Source organism: Ceratotherium simum, chromosome 30 (genome assembly GCF_057802395.1).
Source record: "Ceratotherium simum simum isolate JZ-2026a chromosome 30, ASM5780239v1, whole genome shotgun sequence".
NCBI lineage: Eukaryota > Metazoa > Chordata > Mammalia > Perissodactyla > Rhinocerotidae > Ceratotherium > Ceratotherium simum.
In genome coordinates, this window is record NC_141929.1 from 29959764 (window position 1) to 29978422 (window position 18659).

Consider the following 18659-nt stretch of genomic DNA (forward strand, 5'->3'; position numbering starts at 1 on the left):
ATTTTTATATTGCACTGCAAATCACACCCCCCCACACACACCCTATCTGTTTTATCTACTCCACAGTGAGCTCCTTGAGGAGATGGAACGTCTTGAATTCTTCTTTGTATATACAACACCCAGCGTAGTGCCAGGCATTTGGTAAATTTTGGAGAATGAATGAATAAATGGAATAAAGAATAAAAGGAAAGATGGATGGATGGTTAGAGCCAGGCACTATGGAGAGCTGGAGTTCATTACTGTGAGAACATTCTATCCCAAGATTCCTATCTGGAAAAGTAGTGAGTTCCCTGACCTTGGAGGTGTGCGACAGGAGGCTGACTCAATTGGCAGGAATATTGTAAAGTTAATTTATGCATCAGAAGGAAGACTGGATGAAATTTAAGATGCTTCCATACTTGGCAACATAGAGCTCTATGAAATAGAAGCCCAGGGAAGGTGAGAGATTTGTCCTCAGTTCCCCGGCTGCAGCTGTGGGGCTGGGAGTTGGTCTAAAAGTTTTTATGCTTATTCTAAGAGCCCCAGACCAAAGCCTCCTGTTGCCAAAAGGCATCTGTTGCTTGTGCCTGCCTTTGGGAAGCTCACAGCACTATGGTTAGAGTCCAGGAAGGGAGAGACCCTTATGTAACAAGTTGTGTGACCAATCTGTGGCTATCTGTAACTGGAGACTTCAGGACAGGCTGTTCAGATAAAAGAGGGTAAACTCTGGGCAGGGGTGACTTTGAGGCTCCAAAAAAGTCCAGAGCCAACTTTGGAAGGGAGAGAGCTTTTCTGCCTGATTAGGCTATCAACAGCAGGAGCAGGTGCTGAGGGGCGGGGCGAGCTGGGGCTCTGGAGGGCTCTGGACTGCACAGCCCCTATAAGCAGCATGGGGACCTGCAGGCCCAGGAGCTGCTGTCCTTCCACGATGTGGCTCTTCGCTCTGGTCCTGGTCCCCCTGGCCACTTCCAAGTCTTGGGGTGAGTCCTTCTGAAATACAAATAGCAGGGCACATTGGAAATCCTTGTCTGGGGACAAGGTGGAGGAGACGCGTACAGGACAAAGACATGACAGGTCCGGTTCAGCCGTAGCTCCCCCCCCAGACTTGGAGCTCAGAGGCTCCTAAGCCCTGGGTCTGACAGAGATGTAACGGAGGGTAAACACCCTGAAACCTTGGCTGCCCGCACATTCACAGGAGGGCAACCACCTAACCTCATGCCTCCAGATGAGGACTTTGGAGAGCTCAGTTTATTTTCCCCTTGATTATTAGTGCAGATATGGCCAAATCATGGAGAGTGGCTTAAAAAATATTAACATCAACTCTGGGGCCAGAGTGCACAGGTTCGAATCTCATCTCAGCACTTACTAGCTGTGTATCCTTAGACAAGGTACTTCACATTTCTGTGCCTCAGTTTCCCCCTTTAAAATGGTGTAGACAACAGTGCCTACCTCACTAGGCTGTTGTGAGAATGAAATGGGTTGTTGTTTCTAAAGCTCATAGTTCCTGGTGTAGAGAGAGTGCAAAATAAAGATTCATAAATAAGGGGTTGTTTGAAATTATAATGTATTAATAGAAATTTGGGGAATGGTAAGACCTACAGACCAGGAGCTGAATGCCACTGAAAAGATAGTCTGTTACTCATAGTTCCCAAGGGGATGAGTCACGTCACCACCATGGTGGGCCACAGGGGGAAGCACTTGGGGGTCAGGATACAGAGGGAGGAGGAGGAATTGTGAGCGAGAGTCTTTATCATGATTACTGGAGGGAGGAAGGGGTGAGGCAGGATAAGTAGGTTTAGGGTTGGCAAACTGAACAATTTCAATGGGCTCTGGGGCCTCGGGGCTGTCTGCAGTTGTCAGGTACCTGGTCCTGTGTGATTAGGGCAGGAGCCTGATAAAGAAGGTGGTTGGGGTATGGGCTGTGGCATGCTGGAAGGACAAGCTGATTCCCAACTCTAGGAATGGCTGCCTCTGGGAGGGACAGTCCCTCCAGGGTCAGCAAGGCCCCGGATGTCAAAGCATCAAACACAGACACTAAGGACATGGTTAATACAAGGGTGCAACAAGGAACCTCGGAACGCATGTGTGCCATTTGATGGATGGAGAAACTGAGGTTCAGACAGGGAAATGGCCTGGTCCAAGGTCAGCTGGAAAATCACGCTCTTGGACTCTCTCTGTGACTCCTGAGTCCAGAGCAAGTGCTCTGGCCACCAGTGTCCTGACAGCCCAGGCCCATCTTGAGTCTATCTTCTTTCTGGTGGTATGGCACCGTGAGAGGCCTGGAACTTTGTGTAAGGGCAGAGTAAGAATAAAATTAGAGATTAGAGGGGGGATCACTCCTTTACTAATGGTCCCCCTTTAGCAAGGCCATCACATTGCATCTTCAAAAAGTCCATACTGGCTTCCTCCATTTCCTCAGCTTCCTCATCTGTAAAATGGGCATATGGATACCTACCTAGCAAAGCTTTTGTAAAGATTAATTAAACTGAGCTGAAATGCACATCTGGCACAAAGGAAGTGCTCAGTATATAATCATTACCTATTACATACGTGGTAACTGCCGCTCTTACCATTACTGCTGATGCCTCTCACCCATCACCCACGTTCTCACCCTTAACAATCTGGCTCCTGTCTACTTCATCTCTCTTGAAGGTTAGCATTCGATATTCTTCTATAAGAACAAATCTGAGTTATTCTTTCTGCTCTAGCCAGACACTTTGAAGGATAGTTGACCTTTTGTCCACATCTAAAGGAGACCAACTGGGAAGATGGGAGGCTAGACATCATTTCTTATGAGGAATACTTAAACAAACTGAAGACACATAAGAGAAGACCTGAGGGATGGGCACGATCAAGTGTCTGAAAGGCCACCTGTCCCATGACAGCTCAGGATGGTCCCACAGCAGCTAGAACCAGGGCTGATGGGGAAGCTGCAGGGAGGTGAGTTTCTAGTTCAGTGAGGAGGCACTGTCTGCTCCACAAGAATGGAACAGAGAGGAATCTGACCCCATATCTCTCCCTCTCTGGACGACCCTGCTCAGAGCCACCAGAAGAACCCTCTTCAAGCTGATTGTGTCACTCTCCTGCACTCCAGAACTGTTCCCTGCTGCTCATTTACCCGCTAAATAAAGCCTAAACCCTTAGCCTGGCATTCGAGGCCCTCCCAGACATGAACCACTCTCAGCCCAGGATTCTTTTCCCCTCCCCACAGACTCCCTCTGGCTCAAATGGTCCATCACTCTTCCTCGGGCAGGCCTTGCATTTTGCTGTCTCAGAGCCTCAGCACATTCTCTTCTCTGCTTTATACCTGTATACCCCCTCTTCCGTCTCCCCTTACTCAGTCCTCCTCCTGCTGCAAGTCCCCACTCCAAGGTCACGGCCTCCATGATGCCACCAATCAGAAGGCCTCGGTTCCTCTTCTCACTCCTGTAGGACCTTACTGGTGCCTCTCTCAGGACACTGACCACTTCCTTCCCAGCAGGAGGGTCAGGTATGTGTGTGGCTCATTCTTCCTACAAGATTCAGAGCTTCTGAGAAGAGGGCCACCTCTTATTCACCCTCCCATCCAGCGTGCAGCTCAGCACCGGGATCCTAGTGGATAATTGTTTCCAGAGGCTCCTGAGAGTGGAAACCCAGTGTCTGTTCACTCCCAGCAGCTCTCCTTCTTGCTTTTACATTTACTTGGTGTTGTTTTACCTCCAATTCCACTTTGCTCCTTAAGATAGCCCGATGAGTTAGGAAGGACAGTTAACTTCGTCTCTCTTTTACATAAGAAGAAACTGAGGATTAGAGAGTTGTGGTCACTCATTCAAGGTCACATGCTGAAAGTGGGAGACCCATCTGGAATCCAGGTCAAACCTTCCATCCCTGATGTGTCATTTCCTCTCCATGTCCAGCAGGGCTCCCATCCTTGCCGCCTGTTGTGGACACTGTGCAGGGCAAGGTCCTGGGGAAGTACGTCAGCCTAGAAGGAATTGCACAGCCTGTGGCCGTTTTCCTTGGAGTCCCTTTTGCCAAGCCCCCTCTTGGACCCCTGAGGTTTGCTCCGCCGCAGCCTGCAGAACCATGGCACTTCGTGAAGAACACCACCTCCTACCCTCCTATGTAAGCCGGGGGGTGGCTTTGGCAACTTTCAGTGGGACATTTGCCTCAAAGTGATGCAGGAAGGAGCCCAGACAATCCTCTGAGTGGCTTATAATTTATTCTGGAATCCTCCAGAAACTGTAGATCCTTAGAGACATTCCAGAACTCTCACAGCACTCTAGAGCCCTTTATTCAGCATATAGTTATTGAGCACTTACTGTGTGCCAGCCATATTCTAGGTTCCTGGGATTCATTAATGAACAGAACAAAGATCACATCTTCATGGGTCTTGCATTCTAGGAGAAGAGACAGATAATAAACAATATGCAAATTAATAAATGAATTATTTAGTATGTTAGAGTATGATAAGTGCTTTGGAAAAAAATAAAAATGTGAGCAAGTGCAAAGGATCAGAAGCAGTGTTTCCGTTTATTTTCCTGTCCGTACTTTGCCATAGTTGGCCAGTGGGGTGAACCAGGCAGTGTGTGGGTGGGGAGTGCTTTGGGGTGTTGGCCAGGCAGGTTCTCAACTCCCAGGTGTGTCTAGCCACCTAGTCACGAGCAGAGCAGTGGTTGTTGCATCTCAGTCACTCTAGACAAATTGGGCAAATAAGTCCCCCAGCCTCACCCCAGGGCACCCAGATTCCTGCATGCATCCATTCAGACTTTATTCATTTTAGCAAGGCATTTCTAGTAATTTCCAGGGTCCTGCCTCTTGCCTCCTTTTCTTTTTTTTCCTCGTCTCTACTTTTCTCCCCTTGCTTTCTTCCTTCCTTAAAAGTAATATTCACTGTTTTTATTTTCTGATGCAAGTGTAATACATACTTAATACAGAAAAGTGAGGAAGTACAGGTAAGGAAAGGTAAGAAAATGAAAATTGTATATGATTTCACCTCCTGGAGAAAACTGCTGCTCATATTTTAGATTCTATTTAGTCTTTTATCTGTTGCATATTTTCTCCCTTAAAAATATAACTATGTAAGAATCCGCACACAATTCCAATATGTGTTGTTTTATTCCACACCAGCAAGCCATTCTCAGACACCAGCTGGGTGTCCTGTAATTCAACTCAATTCTGACACTATTTAAGAAGAGGTGGTATCTGATACCACAGTTTAAGGGATCAGTCCCACAATACTGCCCTCTGCTTCTGATGCCAATTCCAAGTCCACGTTGCACTTTTGACTGACCGGCTATAAATCAGAAGTTCCCATGACCCACTCCAAGCCATTAATTTGCTAGAGTGACTCATAGAACTCAGGAAACTAGTTTACTCACTAGATGGCCAGTTTATTGCAAAGAATATTAAAGGGTTCGAATCAACAGCAGATGAAGAGATACATATGGCGAGGTCCTAAAGAAAGGAGCTTCTGTTCTCGTGGAGTTTGGGGCCTGGCACAGCGGCACATGGAAATGTTCTGGTTCACCAACCTGGAAGCTCTCTGAACCCCGTCCTCTACTTTTTTTATGGAGGTTCATTACATAGGCATGATTGATTAAATCATCGACCACTGACCATTGATTCAAGCTCCAGCCCCTCTCTCTTCCCCAGATGTTAGCAGGGAGGGACTGAAAGTTCCAACCCTCTAATCACTGGTTAGTTCTCCTGGCAACAAGCCCCTTTCCTCAGGTGCAGTCCAAAAGTCACTTCATTAATATAACATAAGACGTCTTCATAGCTCTCAACACAGGAAATTCCAATATTTCAGGAGCTCTGTGCCGGAAACTGGACAAAAAACAAATATATATTTCTTATTATAAATCACAATATCCCATCACACTATACAATTGTTTGGATACCGGCTTTGCTCATTTATCAGTACATCATGAACATCATTCTATGTCATTAAATATCACAGCCTGATATTTAATAGCTGCATTACCTTGGGTATTGAATCATAATTTATTTACCTAATCTGTTATTTGAGGTCATTAATTTGTTCCAGATATTTTGGATAATATACATAACTCTCTAATGAACATCCTGTAGGTAAATCTTTATGCACACTCATGAATATTTTTGGATAAGTTCCAATAAATGACTTTTATGAGTCCAAGAATATGCACCTTTTGTTAAATTTCCCTCCAGAAATGTCCCAACTACACTCATTCGATTAATGTATGAAAACCTCCATTCACGGCACTTTCGGCAATGTTTGGGATTATTAAATGTTTTTTTGGCAAATGGATAGGCAAAATAATAATAATCATCATCATAATTATATATATAATTTTGCTATTTATTCTCAATTATTTGAATACTAATGTTGTTCCCTTTTTTGACATTTGAATTTCTTATTTTATGAATATTATGACCCTTGTTCTTGGTGATCTGGGCAAAGTTCCCACAGGATAGAAATCAGGAAGTCCTGACTCCTGATTTTGCAGGCTCTGACTCTGCCGCTTGACAGCTGTGCCATCCAAGCACCTTTGTGGCTCAGTTTCCTCATCTACACACTGGAGGCAGTGATGCCTGCCTTCTGGGTACATTGACATTCACAAAATGTTGCTTATAACATCCTTGGAAACATAAGCGCTCCACAGTATGGATCTTTCTGGCTGTGTGAAGGAAGGAGTTCTAACTTCTCTTTGCCTTAATTTTCTTGTCTATAAAATCTGGAGAATAATAGAACCTATGTCATGGGGCTGATTTGAGGATTAAATGAGTTAATACACAAAGAGTACAACACCTGGCATGCTGGGAGGACTCAGTAAATGTTGCCAATTATAATCTCCGTTGGATCTTTAAGATCGGTTATTTGGGCAAGCATTAGTGCTTGTGCGGGATGGGTGATGATAGAGTCTTAGTATGTTAGGGCTGCAGACTCCTGATAGAAATCACTCCCTCACCTAGATCTAGCAGATTAAGGCCAAGAGCAGGGAAGGAATTCAACCAAAGTCACCCAGCGTCTTAATGGCTGAGGCAGGACTAGAACACAGTTCTTTTAATGCTGCCCTACAAATGTTTCACCCTTACCTGTTGTATGACTTAAATGTCTGCCATTTGAGTGACTTCTCATGCTTTATGTAACTCTCCCATGGCCTAGGATGGTTTACCTGGTGAGAACATCTTCACCCTGCAGCCCACCGTACAAAGCCCAGAGGAGAGCCAGGCTGTGTCCAGGGCATGCAGGAAATGGTCATCACCCAGGTGCATATGCAGCCTCCCCTCTTGACCACGGGCATCCCCCAATATCTGGGTTGGGACAGGTGCCAGGCCTCCTAGCTGTACACAGTCCCGGAAGAACTTAGTGAGCCCCAGGGCCTCCCTCACAGATCCTGAGATAGTCTCCTGCCCATTCCAGTGTCTCCAGTCTGGTAAGAACAACTCTATTACAGGCCTAACCTCCCTAGTCCAAGACCCCACTTGACAGCAGGAGACACCTCATTGCTTAGATCTGATTGAACTTCAGGAGTTCTTCGTTTCCCTCCCTTCCCAGGTGCTCCCAAGATGCAGTAATGGGGCAGGAATTCTCAGACTACCTTACCAACAGAAGGGAGAAAATTTCTTTCAAGTTTTCTGAAGACTGTCTTTACCTAAATATTTACACTCCTGCTGACTTGACGAAGAAAAATAGGCTGCCGGTAAGCAGTGGGAACCACTGGTCAAGGTTGGTGAGTTCCAGCCTCCAGGATCTTCTGGTGGAGAATGGAAGAGGATGAAGGCAGTTTGGGGTGGGGACACACCATCCATGGCTGTTTCAGGGGCCCCAGGGCTTTCTTTACCCACCACAGCCAGACCACGTGACCGCAGGAAACTGCAGGGGATGAAAACTTTTCTCTTCTTCCTTACTAAGTTCTTTGGCTGGCCTAATAACTAAATTGACATAAGACAGATTAACAGGAGAAAAACAAATTTAATTTCGTACATACAGGAGCTCATAAAAATTTGAACATCAAAGAAGCAACCAAAACAAGCAGCATTTATCCATTTTAAACAAAGACAGAATTATTCGTGAAGATCTGACAAAGCAAAGGGCTTTGGGTTGGGGTAAGAAGTTAAAGAGGAAGTAACAAAGGTTGTTTATACAGCCTTCTCAGCCTTAAATTCCCTATCTCTGGTGATAAGGATGCCTTTTACCCTCCTGGTGCAGGGAGGGTACCCTTCACATGGAAGATTTCTTTCCTGCTTTTGGAGGGACAAAAGCAGTTAGAATGTGCTTCTTACACTCACTCTTTCCTAAGTAGCTTTCTTAAGTAAGTTTATTTCAAAATAATCAGCATACTAAAATGGTATATTTTGGGGTGGCATGTTCTGCTCCCCTTCAACCTCACTTTCCCTAGTGACAGACATAGGATCTATTGGAGAGTTTGCTGCACATCTGTAATGTACCTTACAGTTTTTCCAAGTTGTCTTACACTAATAGAACAAGAAGAATGATTACTCTTGGATGATACATTAAGAATGTGATACAGAGAGCAGCTAAGGCGTAACTTCCAATAACCTGAGAACTAGAAAGAACTTAGAGATAAGCCAACAACCCAACCCTTCTTTTACTGAGGCCCAGAGAGGGAAGGCAGGGTCACACATAGGGTTGACAGGAGAAGAGCATGAGTCTTCTGACATTCAACCGGTGCTATTTGACACAGCCTAGGAAATTGAGCCTGTGTGTGGCCTGTCCTCAGCACACTAAGATCCCTCTCTGAGGTGTCCTGTGAGGGAAGTGTGAGGGAAGAACGTGGGTCAATCCAAGAAGCACTTTCCTTTTGCCTTTGGCCAACTGTCTGGGACTTTGTTGTAGCTAAATTCCCTCCCTAATTGTCTTTGGCAGGGGCTGATGACACAGTGAGTCAGAATTTCCTAAATAAAGGGAGGCCCAGAGATGGGGCAGGCTTCCAGACAAGGCTGGAGGGTGAGAAGGGTCTGCTGGAAAATGAGGGGTCCTGGGGTGGAGAAGGGAGGGGTGTGAACACCCAGCCATCTCCCAGGACACACCTGGCATGGTGCCCAGGAGTGGAGGAGGTGTCTGTGAACCTGTATCTAGAAGCATCACTGCACATGCTTGGCCCAAATGGGTGGAGACAAAAGTTGACTCATTCATTCATTCATTCGTTCATTCGTTCATTCTTCTGTTATGTACTCAGTGCCCCCATATACATGGCTAGACCTTAGGGTTAGGAGAAAGGAGGAACATAAAACCATTACTATACAGCCCCTGCCTTCAAGGATTTTATCATCTGGGCTGCACACATAGAGACTAACTTCAGCAGATCACTACTGACTGGACCTTGGCTCAGCTTTCTCTCAGAGATGATTCACATTCAGTCCCTCCACTCGGAGGTTGGCAGGGATCAGAGGTGTGGGAGGAATAGGAGCTTTGGCAACCTGGAGGCAAGAGACTTCTGCCTATGGTCACAGGTTCTGGAATTACAGCATCTCCTTTTAAATCCTGGTTCTGCCTTTTACTAGCTAAGACACCTGGTTCTGTTTCTTCAAAACAAGAATAATCGCATATGAGTATTCATAATGAATATCAAGCCTTATCTCAGTACCTGGCGAGGTACACAAAGTAGTACTCGGAACATGTTAGTTAGAGTTGAAGGGAAGATCTTACTCCTTCCCCAACAGCTGACCTACTGCACTGTGGCCGTTGGCTGTAGTGTGCTGGGTGGCTCAACATGTGGACTCTGGAGCCAGACTGCCTAGGTTCAAGTCCTGGCCCCACCACTTATTAGCTGTGTGACCTCAGTCAGGCTAAGTTCATCAGTTTTACTGTCTGTAAAATGGAACAGTAGTAGTCCCTACTTCATGGATGGTTTATTTTTCAATGCTTAGAGCAGTACTGGGCACATAGTTTGTGTTACGAGTTTTTTTTTTTTAATTTTATTTATTTTTTTTCCCTCAAAGCCCCAGTAGATAGTTGTATGTCATAGTTGCACATCCTTCCAGCTGCTGCATGTGGGACGCGGCCTCAGCATGGCCAGAGAAGCAGTGCGTCGGTGCACACCCGGGATCCGAACCCGGGCCGCCAGCAGCGGAGCTCGCGCACTTAACCACTAAGCCACAGGGCCGGCCCAACGAGTTTTTTTAATTAACAAAATTATTACAATATTATTATTTCAGCTACTCTCACTTCCTTGTTAGGTGAACTCTTTAAATGCAAGAGCCCTGAGTCATGAATTGTTGTGTGCCACTCATCCTCGATTGTTATCACAGTCCTTGGCACGTAGTAGGTTCTCAGATCATGTTAGTCAAATGATTGAGGACTTCTTGGAGGAGATGGCTTTTAGGCTGGGCTTTAGAGGATGGGTGGGATTGGGAATGCAGAGGAGGCAGAGGGAAGGCATATTAAGAAAACATACCACTAGAGGGATATGAGCTTCTTTAGATAATCATTCATGCATGAGAGAAATTTAATTCACTGAATAAGAGGTAACTAACATGAAGCTGAAATACAAGGGTGGTGGCATGCAGAATATGATGAGCTGGGTGAGGGGTCCACGCAAGAGGATGATGAGAGTGTTAGCAAGAAGATGGCACCCTTCACCTTAAATGTGCCCATGATGGTGTTCTCAGCATGTAGAGTCCTCGTTAGAGGTGACACTGAGGCTTGGGGGACAGGCAAGGGCAACAAGGATGCATTGAGTGGGGTGGTGGCCTGAGTCCCAGCTGGGAGAGTGGGGGAGGAGAGCGACTACCTTCACCAACTTTGCTGGGGAGTGGTGAACTTTGGGTAATGGCCTCCTTGAGGCATCGGTAAGAGATAGGTGACCAAACCAGACAACCTCTTGAGGTCCTCCTCAGCTCTCCTTCTTATAACCAGTATTGTTGCTTCCTCCCTGTCCAGGTGATGGTGTGGATCCATGGAGGTGGTCTGGTGCTGGGCGGAGCATCAACCTATGATGGGCTCGTTCTCGCTGCCCATGAAAACGTGGTGGTGGTGACCATTCAGTACCGCCTGGGCATCTGGGGATTCTTTAGGTAAGATATTGGACTCCCCTCACTGCACACTGGCCCCCAAATCAAGGATGCTAGGACCTCACTCTTGTCATGTCTGCCCTCAAGGGGATCTTTGCTAAGTTCCGTAGTAAGGCACCCAAGTCCCTTCATAATTGGGCTCCATCTACATTCTCATTTCCCAGCCACACTGGTCCACTGCTTCTGAGCTTTGCATGTGCTGTTCCCTCTGTGTAGAATGTCTACTCTACCTGACAAACTTTTATTCATCCTGTAAGGCCCAACCCAAATGTTTGCTATTGGAGCCATTGATTTGATTCTGATTCCTAGAGACCATGATCAGCAGAGCAGAACTCTGCCCAGTGTTTCTGTGCCATCCTCTCATCTTCTAGCCCCGTATCAGACAATACTCCACTGCTGTTCATAGGGTTTTCATGGCCAATTTTTTTGGACGTGGGTGGCCATGTCCTTCTTCCTAGTCTGTCTTGGTCTGGAAGCTCCATTGAATCCTGTCCACCATGAGTGACCCTGCTGGTATTTGAAACACTGGTGGCGTAGCTTTCAGCATCACAGCAACACGCAGCTACCACAGTATGAAAACCAAAAGATGGGTGGTATGTTTCCCTGATGGGGAAACAAACCTGAGCCGTGACAGTGAGAGCACTGAATCTTAACAGCTAGACTGCCAGGGCTGGCTAACTCCAATGTCACCTTCTCTGAAATGCTCATCTCCTTTTCACTTGTGTTGCCCCAGCACATTGCAACCTCTAAAATGCCAGTTAGCACGCAGCACAGCAGTCAGAGGATTACACATCCTACCTGGTGGTAAAGTAAGGAAGGAGCAGATTCATGGTGGGATCTCAGCGAATGCTTTTGGGTGAAGAAATACGTGGCTGGAGCTGGGAGGTTGTTGTAGCATCTGTTCTCAAAGAACAGCCCTCCCAGGGATTGTCAGGTCCACTCATCTCTTTCCCTTCTGCATTTGGCATATGCATGAGTCAAGGCTAGAGTCTTCTCCATCGAGTCTCCGTGGAAACAGAACCTGGTTTCCTGCAGGACACAGTTACTATGAGCCTTTTCTGAATGCACCAGCCCCAGGACCTCTGACCCTGAGATGGCTGTTGGGTGGGCTGACGGAGGGGTGGGCTACTTCCTGGAATTACCTATGGAGCTGGAGAAGGGTTAACCCAGGTGCATCATGACCCAGGACGTATTGCTTTCATTAAGACTGCTCATCTCTTTCACCCATGGCCCATTTCTCTGCTCCTCATTACAGAAAAACTGATACGTGTACGCTACCTGCTTCCTCTCCTCCCAATGTCTCCTGTACCAATGCTAGTCAGGTTTTCACCCCGACAATGTCACCAGTCTGTTCTGCTCGAGGTCACCAATGACCAATTGAACCTCTTCGCCCAGTCTCAGCAAACATCCACACATGGTCGTGGCAGCATCCACAGACAATTGCTCACTTCTTTTTGAAATGCTCTCTTCTCTCCACTCCTGACCACCTCCTACCTCACAGACTGCTCCTTCTCAGCCCCTTCATTGGACCTTCCTCCTCCCTGTCCTCAGTCCTCTGAGTGTGTCTCCTTCTCCATCTCCACTGCTGCCTGCAGTGACAGCAGGGGGCACTTTCATGGCTCCCTATTTTTAGCCCCAACTTCTCCTTTGAGACCCAGATGCACATCATTAACTACGTCCTTCTACCCCCTGCAGTCTCCACCGGACGTCTAAAGGGCACCTCACACTTCACAGGGACAAACTTAACCTTTGACTGCCACTGCCCCTCCCCCAAAACCCTCCAACTTTCCTCACAGTGCCCCTTGCTCAACTGTTGGCAGCTTCATCCTTCTAGTTGCTCAGGATCAAGGTCATGTGGTCAACCTTTACACTTCTCTTTTTCTCACACTCCACATCCAGTTGATCAGAAAATGCTCTGGCTCCACCTTTAAGATTCATTTAGAATTCAACCACTTCTCACTTCCTACCTTCCGCCCACCCTAATCTAAGCCCTCTGTCTCTTCTCGGGATTATTGTAATAACCTCCTACTTTTATAACCCTGCTAATTTTATACTCTGTCTGATCCATAGAGTAGCCAGAGTCATCATTTAATATGTAAACGGATTCATGTCCTTCCCTTGCAGTGACTTCCCTTCTTACTCATAATGATGTCGACGTCCTCACCAAGGCCCACAGGGCCCTCTCTAGCTGTATGTCCTACACTCACACTTTGTTCACTGGACTCCGGGGTCTTTGTACTTTCTGTTTCTTCCACCTGGAATTCCCCTCTTTGGATATTTGCAAGGCTCTGTGCTCATTCGCTCAGGTCTCTACTCAAATGCCACAGCCTCAAAGAGGCCTTCCCTGGTCATGTGATCTGAAATAGGATCCCACTGCCCCAACTCTGCCTTTTCGCTTTCCCAATTTTGTTTTTCCTGAAAGCACTTTCACTACATGACATTATATTCTATATTTATCTGTTTATTTGCTTATGATCTGTAGTGTGAGCTCTGTGTAGTCATAGATTTGCATGTCTTCTTCTCAGATGGGCTCCTGGCTCTTAGGACAGTGTTTGCACATGGTAGATGCTCAATAGATAGATGGGGATGAAGGACTGTAGAGCCCACAACAGAACAATGCTGCAGGAGAGGAAGACAGGTGAAGACCCCTGTGTCAGGGCTGTGGAAGCCACGTCTCATTCCAGAAGGCTCACCTAGAGCTCCCAGCCCCATCTATGGTCCTGTGAGCCCTGCAATGATGTCTCTGCTCCCGCCTCACCCTGTTCTCTTACTCACAGCACAGGGGACGAACACAGCCGGGGGAACTGGGGTCACTTGGACCAGGTGTCTGCACTGCACTGGGTCCAGGAGAACATTGCCAACTTTGGAGGGAACCCAGGCTCTGTGACCATCTTTGGACAGTCAGCGGGAGGTGAAAGTGTCTCTGTCCTTGTAAGTGTTCCTGGCCCTGGTGTGGCTTCTGATGGGACTCATTAGAGACCAGCCAATCTAGCCATGAGCTCCTAGACCTGGATTCAAGGCTGACCTTTCTCTTCACAGCATCTGATGGTGGAGAGCTAATGGCCAATCTCTTCTTGGCTCCCAGGAAGCTCAGAACTCAGCTTAGCATCCTGGGGCCATAAGAAACTCCAGCTTCAGCTGCTACAATAACCTTCCTCCTCTTCTCACTTGGTTGAGATCTCTCTCTCCTTCCTAATCATTTTGACATATAACTCACCTCACTTCTCTTGGGAAGTAGTGGTGGGTATAAGTTATGAATAAGAGGAGTCAACCATGAGATTTGGGCAGAGTGTCTGGCTTGGCTTGAAGCCAGATCTATATGTCAGGGGGACATGAGCACTAAGAGCAGGTCAAGGGCCTCCTCTGAGGTGGTCTGATGTCTCCTCCATTCCCAAGAGGGAGGGCAGCAGTCTCTGGAGTGAGGGATGGAGCTGGGCTGGGGGACTGGGTGATAGGGAGGAGGGGTCAGAAGGTGGGACAGGGAGAGATGGGACAGGGGATGTGGGACACAGACATGACCTGGGAGCCTGATATGGGGAATGGGGCTGAGGGAGACACTGAGGGAAGCGAAGATGGAAAACCAGATTAGAAGATGCTGGGAGCTGTGGGGAACCCTGCAGCTGCCTCACAGTTTAGTAGACGGTCAGACCTATTAGCGTACTTTTAAACAAATTATTGGCTCTGTAGTTGAATACTCAAAGGGAAATATTTTTATGTTTTATAAAGTGAAGATAAAGGAAAAGTACAGATAACCTCAGAGAAGAGAAATTTCATCCATAATCTCATTATCCAGAGATCCTCACCATGGACAGTTTGACATGTAGTTTTCTAGACTTTTTTCCATGACTCACCCTATCTTCTGTCTACCTCTCTATCTATCTAGGAATTTTAAACAAAAAAGCCTTCCTTAACATCATAATACAACATAAATATTTCCCTAATCATTAAGTATTCTTCCATAATTTTATTTTTTAAAGTCACATAGCGTACCACAGTAAGAATGAAAAATAACTTACTTACACAATATCGTAATATTGAAACCTTGAATTATTTCCAATTTTTACTCTTGTAAGCAGCATGAGCATTCTTAAAAATCGTGTGTGCCACCATGATATTTTTTCTTAGGATACATTCTGAGTAATGGAAATACAGAATCAGAATTGTGCCTTTAAAGTGATGCTTGGAATAGCCAAGCATCTTTCAGATACTTTTGATTGTTATAATCAGCACATGCCACACACTTCCTGTCTGTCCCTCACTCTGTGCTCCTGGCTCCCTCCAGCTGACAGGTTTTCTTAGAGAAGCCAGGTCCCAAGGTCAGCCTGGGGCACAGGCCAGACCAGGCAATGACCTGTCATGTCCACTGAGCCCCAGGGTCTCCAGGGGAATGGGCCAGGGCAGAGCTCTTGAAGATCCCTCCCCGTGAGCATAAACTGTCTTCCTCTCCATCCCCTCTCAGATGTTATCTCCACTGACCAAGAACCTCTTCCACCGGGCCATCTCTGAGAGTGGGGTGGCCCTCATTTCTTCTCTGGTCAAGAAGGACTCGAAGGCCGCAGCGCAGGTAGGTCTACACTGGACCACCCCTGCGCCCTGTGCTCTGTTCTCCTGGAGTCTTCAAGGGCCTTTCTTGCTGTGGGATCCAGCTGACATCCTCAAAGAATCACAGAAGTGAGAGTGGCTGAGCAGGAAGGACAAGGAGACCCCTCATCCAATCTCCCAGTTATCCAGCTGAGCAAACTGGGCCGAGAGTGGCAGCAGCTTGTCAAGGTCAGAGAGCGATCAGGGCAGAGCTGGAACTCAGGGTCATGACTCTGCACTGCCAGCGCAGGGCACTGTCCACTGACCACACTGCCCAAAGTGTGCCAAGGTGGGGGCCATGCCAGACAGTGGGCAGTGGAGTGTTACCATGTGTTGTCTCTCTCAGAGTCTGAGTTCTGGTGAACCTGCTTGCAGCATATGGGCCGGGAGTGGTCCGTCTCTGAGGGCCTGTGACTGAGAGTGGTTCCTGGAGAATTCATACACTCATTCACTCAACAAATAATTTTGATATAGCCAGACATCTAGCAACCTCCTGATGCTTCTTCTAATGGAGCAGACAGATTCGTAATTACATAATCACATAAATTATAAATGTCAACTGTGACAAGAGTAATAAAGGCGAGGTATCTGATGTCATAACAGAATCCAAAAGTAGAAGTTAGTCCAGTGAGAAGGGGGAGGTTATCAGGAAATGTTTCCTGAAAAAATTATCAATGAGTTGAAGTCAGGGGTATGAATGGTAATTTACTTGGTGAGAAAAGAATATTCCAGGAAAAGGAAATAGCAGGTGCAAATGTCCGGCCTCAGGAGGAAGTATCTCGAGTGAGATAGAATGAGAAAGGCTGATGTGGCCACCGCAGAAGGACCAGAGGGCACCTGGATTGAGCTGAGGAGGGGGACATTGCAGGGGCCATGCTGCACAGGACCCTGTGAGGACTTTGTCTTTATCTAGAGACTGTTAGGAAGCCAAGGAAGAGTGAGCAACAGGCAGCTCTGCTGAGGAATGTCCACTGGAGTCACTAATGTGGAGCGTTTTTATAAGGCTGTGAGAGCTGGTTTCCTGGAGTGGTGGGGACAGCAGCCAGACGGAAAGGAAAAGAAGACACCACGAATTTTTAGAATTTTTGAGAATGTTTCACAGAATTCTTTGGTTACAGACAACAGAAGCCCACTTGACCAGGCTTAAGTCGAGAAGGGGGAATTCATTTAAAGGAAACAGAGGTATCGGAGATGGGGCTGGATTTTGCTATCAAACAGGAACCAGAAACTGGGAAAATGAAGTGTATCTAAGACTTATTACTGTTCTTTCTCTCTCACATTCTCGCATTCTTTCCCTCTCTCTCTCTTTCTCTCTCCTCTCTACTTCTCTATGTGCCTTTTTATTTATTCAGCAAACACGTACTGAGCATTGATTCTGTGTCAGACACTGTCCTAGGCTCTGGGGAGCCCTACACACTCTCCACGGCCCCACCATCATGAAGGCTGCCTTCTGTCCATCTGCATCTTCTCTTCTGGTCCCATTTTATAAGGGGCTTGCCTGAGGCCAAATGGCTAGTAAGTGGATGAGCTGAGACTTGAAACCAGACAGTGTGATTCTGGGCTCCATGCTCTTAAGCCCCACTCCATGCTGCCTCTCCTTAGATGCTCAGCTCTGAGATCACTGTGCCATTTTAACAGAGATAAGGTAACAGAGACAGATCTTGTGTAACTGGCATGACTGGGACCAGGACCCAAACCTGCTGGTCTAGAGTATTTTCTGCCACCTCCTCTGCTGCCTTTAGAAATTGAGTTTGGGATGGAACACCTCTCTACTGACAGAGGGAAGGGACGTGGCTCTTTAATCCTGCTGTCACCTCTGATCTCTGCAGAAAATTGCTGCCTTTGCTGGGTGTAAAACCACTACCTCAGCTGTCCTTGTTCACTGCCTGCGCCAGAAGACAGAGGACGAGCTCCTGAAGACGTCGCAGAAGATGGTAGGTCCATCCGTTCTTGTGGCTGCACAAGCCCCCTACTCTGTAAACTTGGCCCCAGGCTCCACCATTTCAGCTGTCCCCTTGCCCCAGAAAAACTACCTGGGGCAGTGTCTCACCTCTTAGGAACAGTGTCAACCTCTGGATCTGATGGGGAATTTCTTTTTTTCTTTTTTATTATGAAATATCTCAAACCTTAGCAAGGCAAAGAATAACACAATGAACAATTGTGTAATAATCCCTCAGCTCTATCAAAACTTACTATTTTGCCATTCTTGTTTTCAGATATATTTTTAAGAAATTAAACATTACATATTTCCAGAAGTAACTACCATCCTGAATTTAGATGATGGGGATATTAACAAAGATTTTCAGGAACGTTGTCACAACTTGTCATGGCTCATTTAGAAACTATCTCAATTACAACCCAGTGGTGGCCCAGTTTTCTAGATTTTCTGAGACCCTGCTTCAGTTGTCATTCCAGGATAACTATACATCCACCCATTCATGGGTTCAACCAATAAACCATGCATTCACCCACCCTTTCATCACCTTATTACCCATCTATCCATCCACCAATCCATCCAATTCATCTATATCCTTTCATCAATCTAATATCCAACCATCTGTAACTTTGTTTTGTCTATTATCAATCATCATGCATTATGCAGCCACCATATATTTTTACTCCATCATCCATCCTTCTAAAATCTATGATCCACCCATCACATACCTGCTAGGTCTCACCCATCTATCCACTTATCCATCCAATTCACCCATACTCCATGTGTTGCCCAAGTCCATCAATCCATGCATCCAAGCTAGGTATACGGCGGTGGGGGGGGCAGGTAATACAGAGGGTGATGCATATGTGAATTGGATATAGTCCTTGCTCATAAGAAATTATTCAGGAGAAACACACCATATACTTCTTGAGTTAAGTGTGGTGAGAGTATAGAGAAGAGAAACATTCAACATAGTCAGTAGGGATGCCTCACAGAGAAGGTGACATTTGAGGATTGATGGATGGCTATGGCAGTGTGTCATCACAAGGACAGACACCTAGGGAATACAGCATCTAGGGCCAATAAAAACCATTCCCTTTGTGGAGGAAGGGTGTGAATGTGAACCCAGGAGTAGCCTGAGCCCCTGGACTCCCTGTCTGGA

At 46.6% G+C, this 18659-nt stretch overlaps 1 protein-coding gene across 3 annotated transcripts in view; it reads left to right on the forward strand.

The window, feature by feature from the left end:
* Positions 1 to 907: 907 nt before the first annotated feature.
* LOC147913140 (liver carboxylesterase-like) overlaps positions 908 to 18659 on the forward strand; it is a 29162-nt gene continuing 11410 nt past the window's right edge. For 2 of the 3 annotated variants that reach the window (XM_087420237.1, XM_087420238.1), the window contains exons 1-7: positions 908 to 959; positions 3879 to 4083; positions 7502 to 7646; positions 10850 to 10983; positions 13758 to 13911; positions 15440 to 15544; positions 17391 to 17495. In XM_087420237.1, the coding sequence (XP_087276363.1) occupies positions 908 to 959; positions 3879 to 4083; positions 7502 to 7646; positions 10850 to 10983; positions 13758 to 13911; positions 15440 to 15544; positions 17391 to 17495 (900 nt within the window). Of the gene's footprint in view, positions 960 to 3875; positions 4084 to 7501; positions 7647 to 10849; positions 10984 to 13757; positions 13912 to 15439; positions 15545 to 17390; positions 17496 to 18659 lie in introns of all 3 variants that reach the window. The other variant, XM_087420236.1, reaches the window with a different exon arrangement.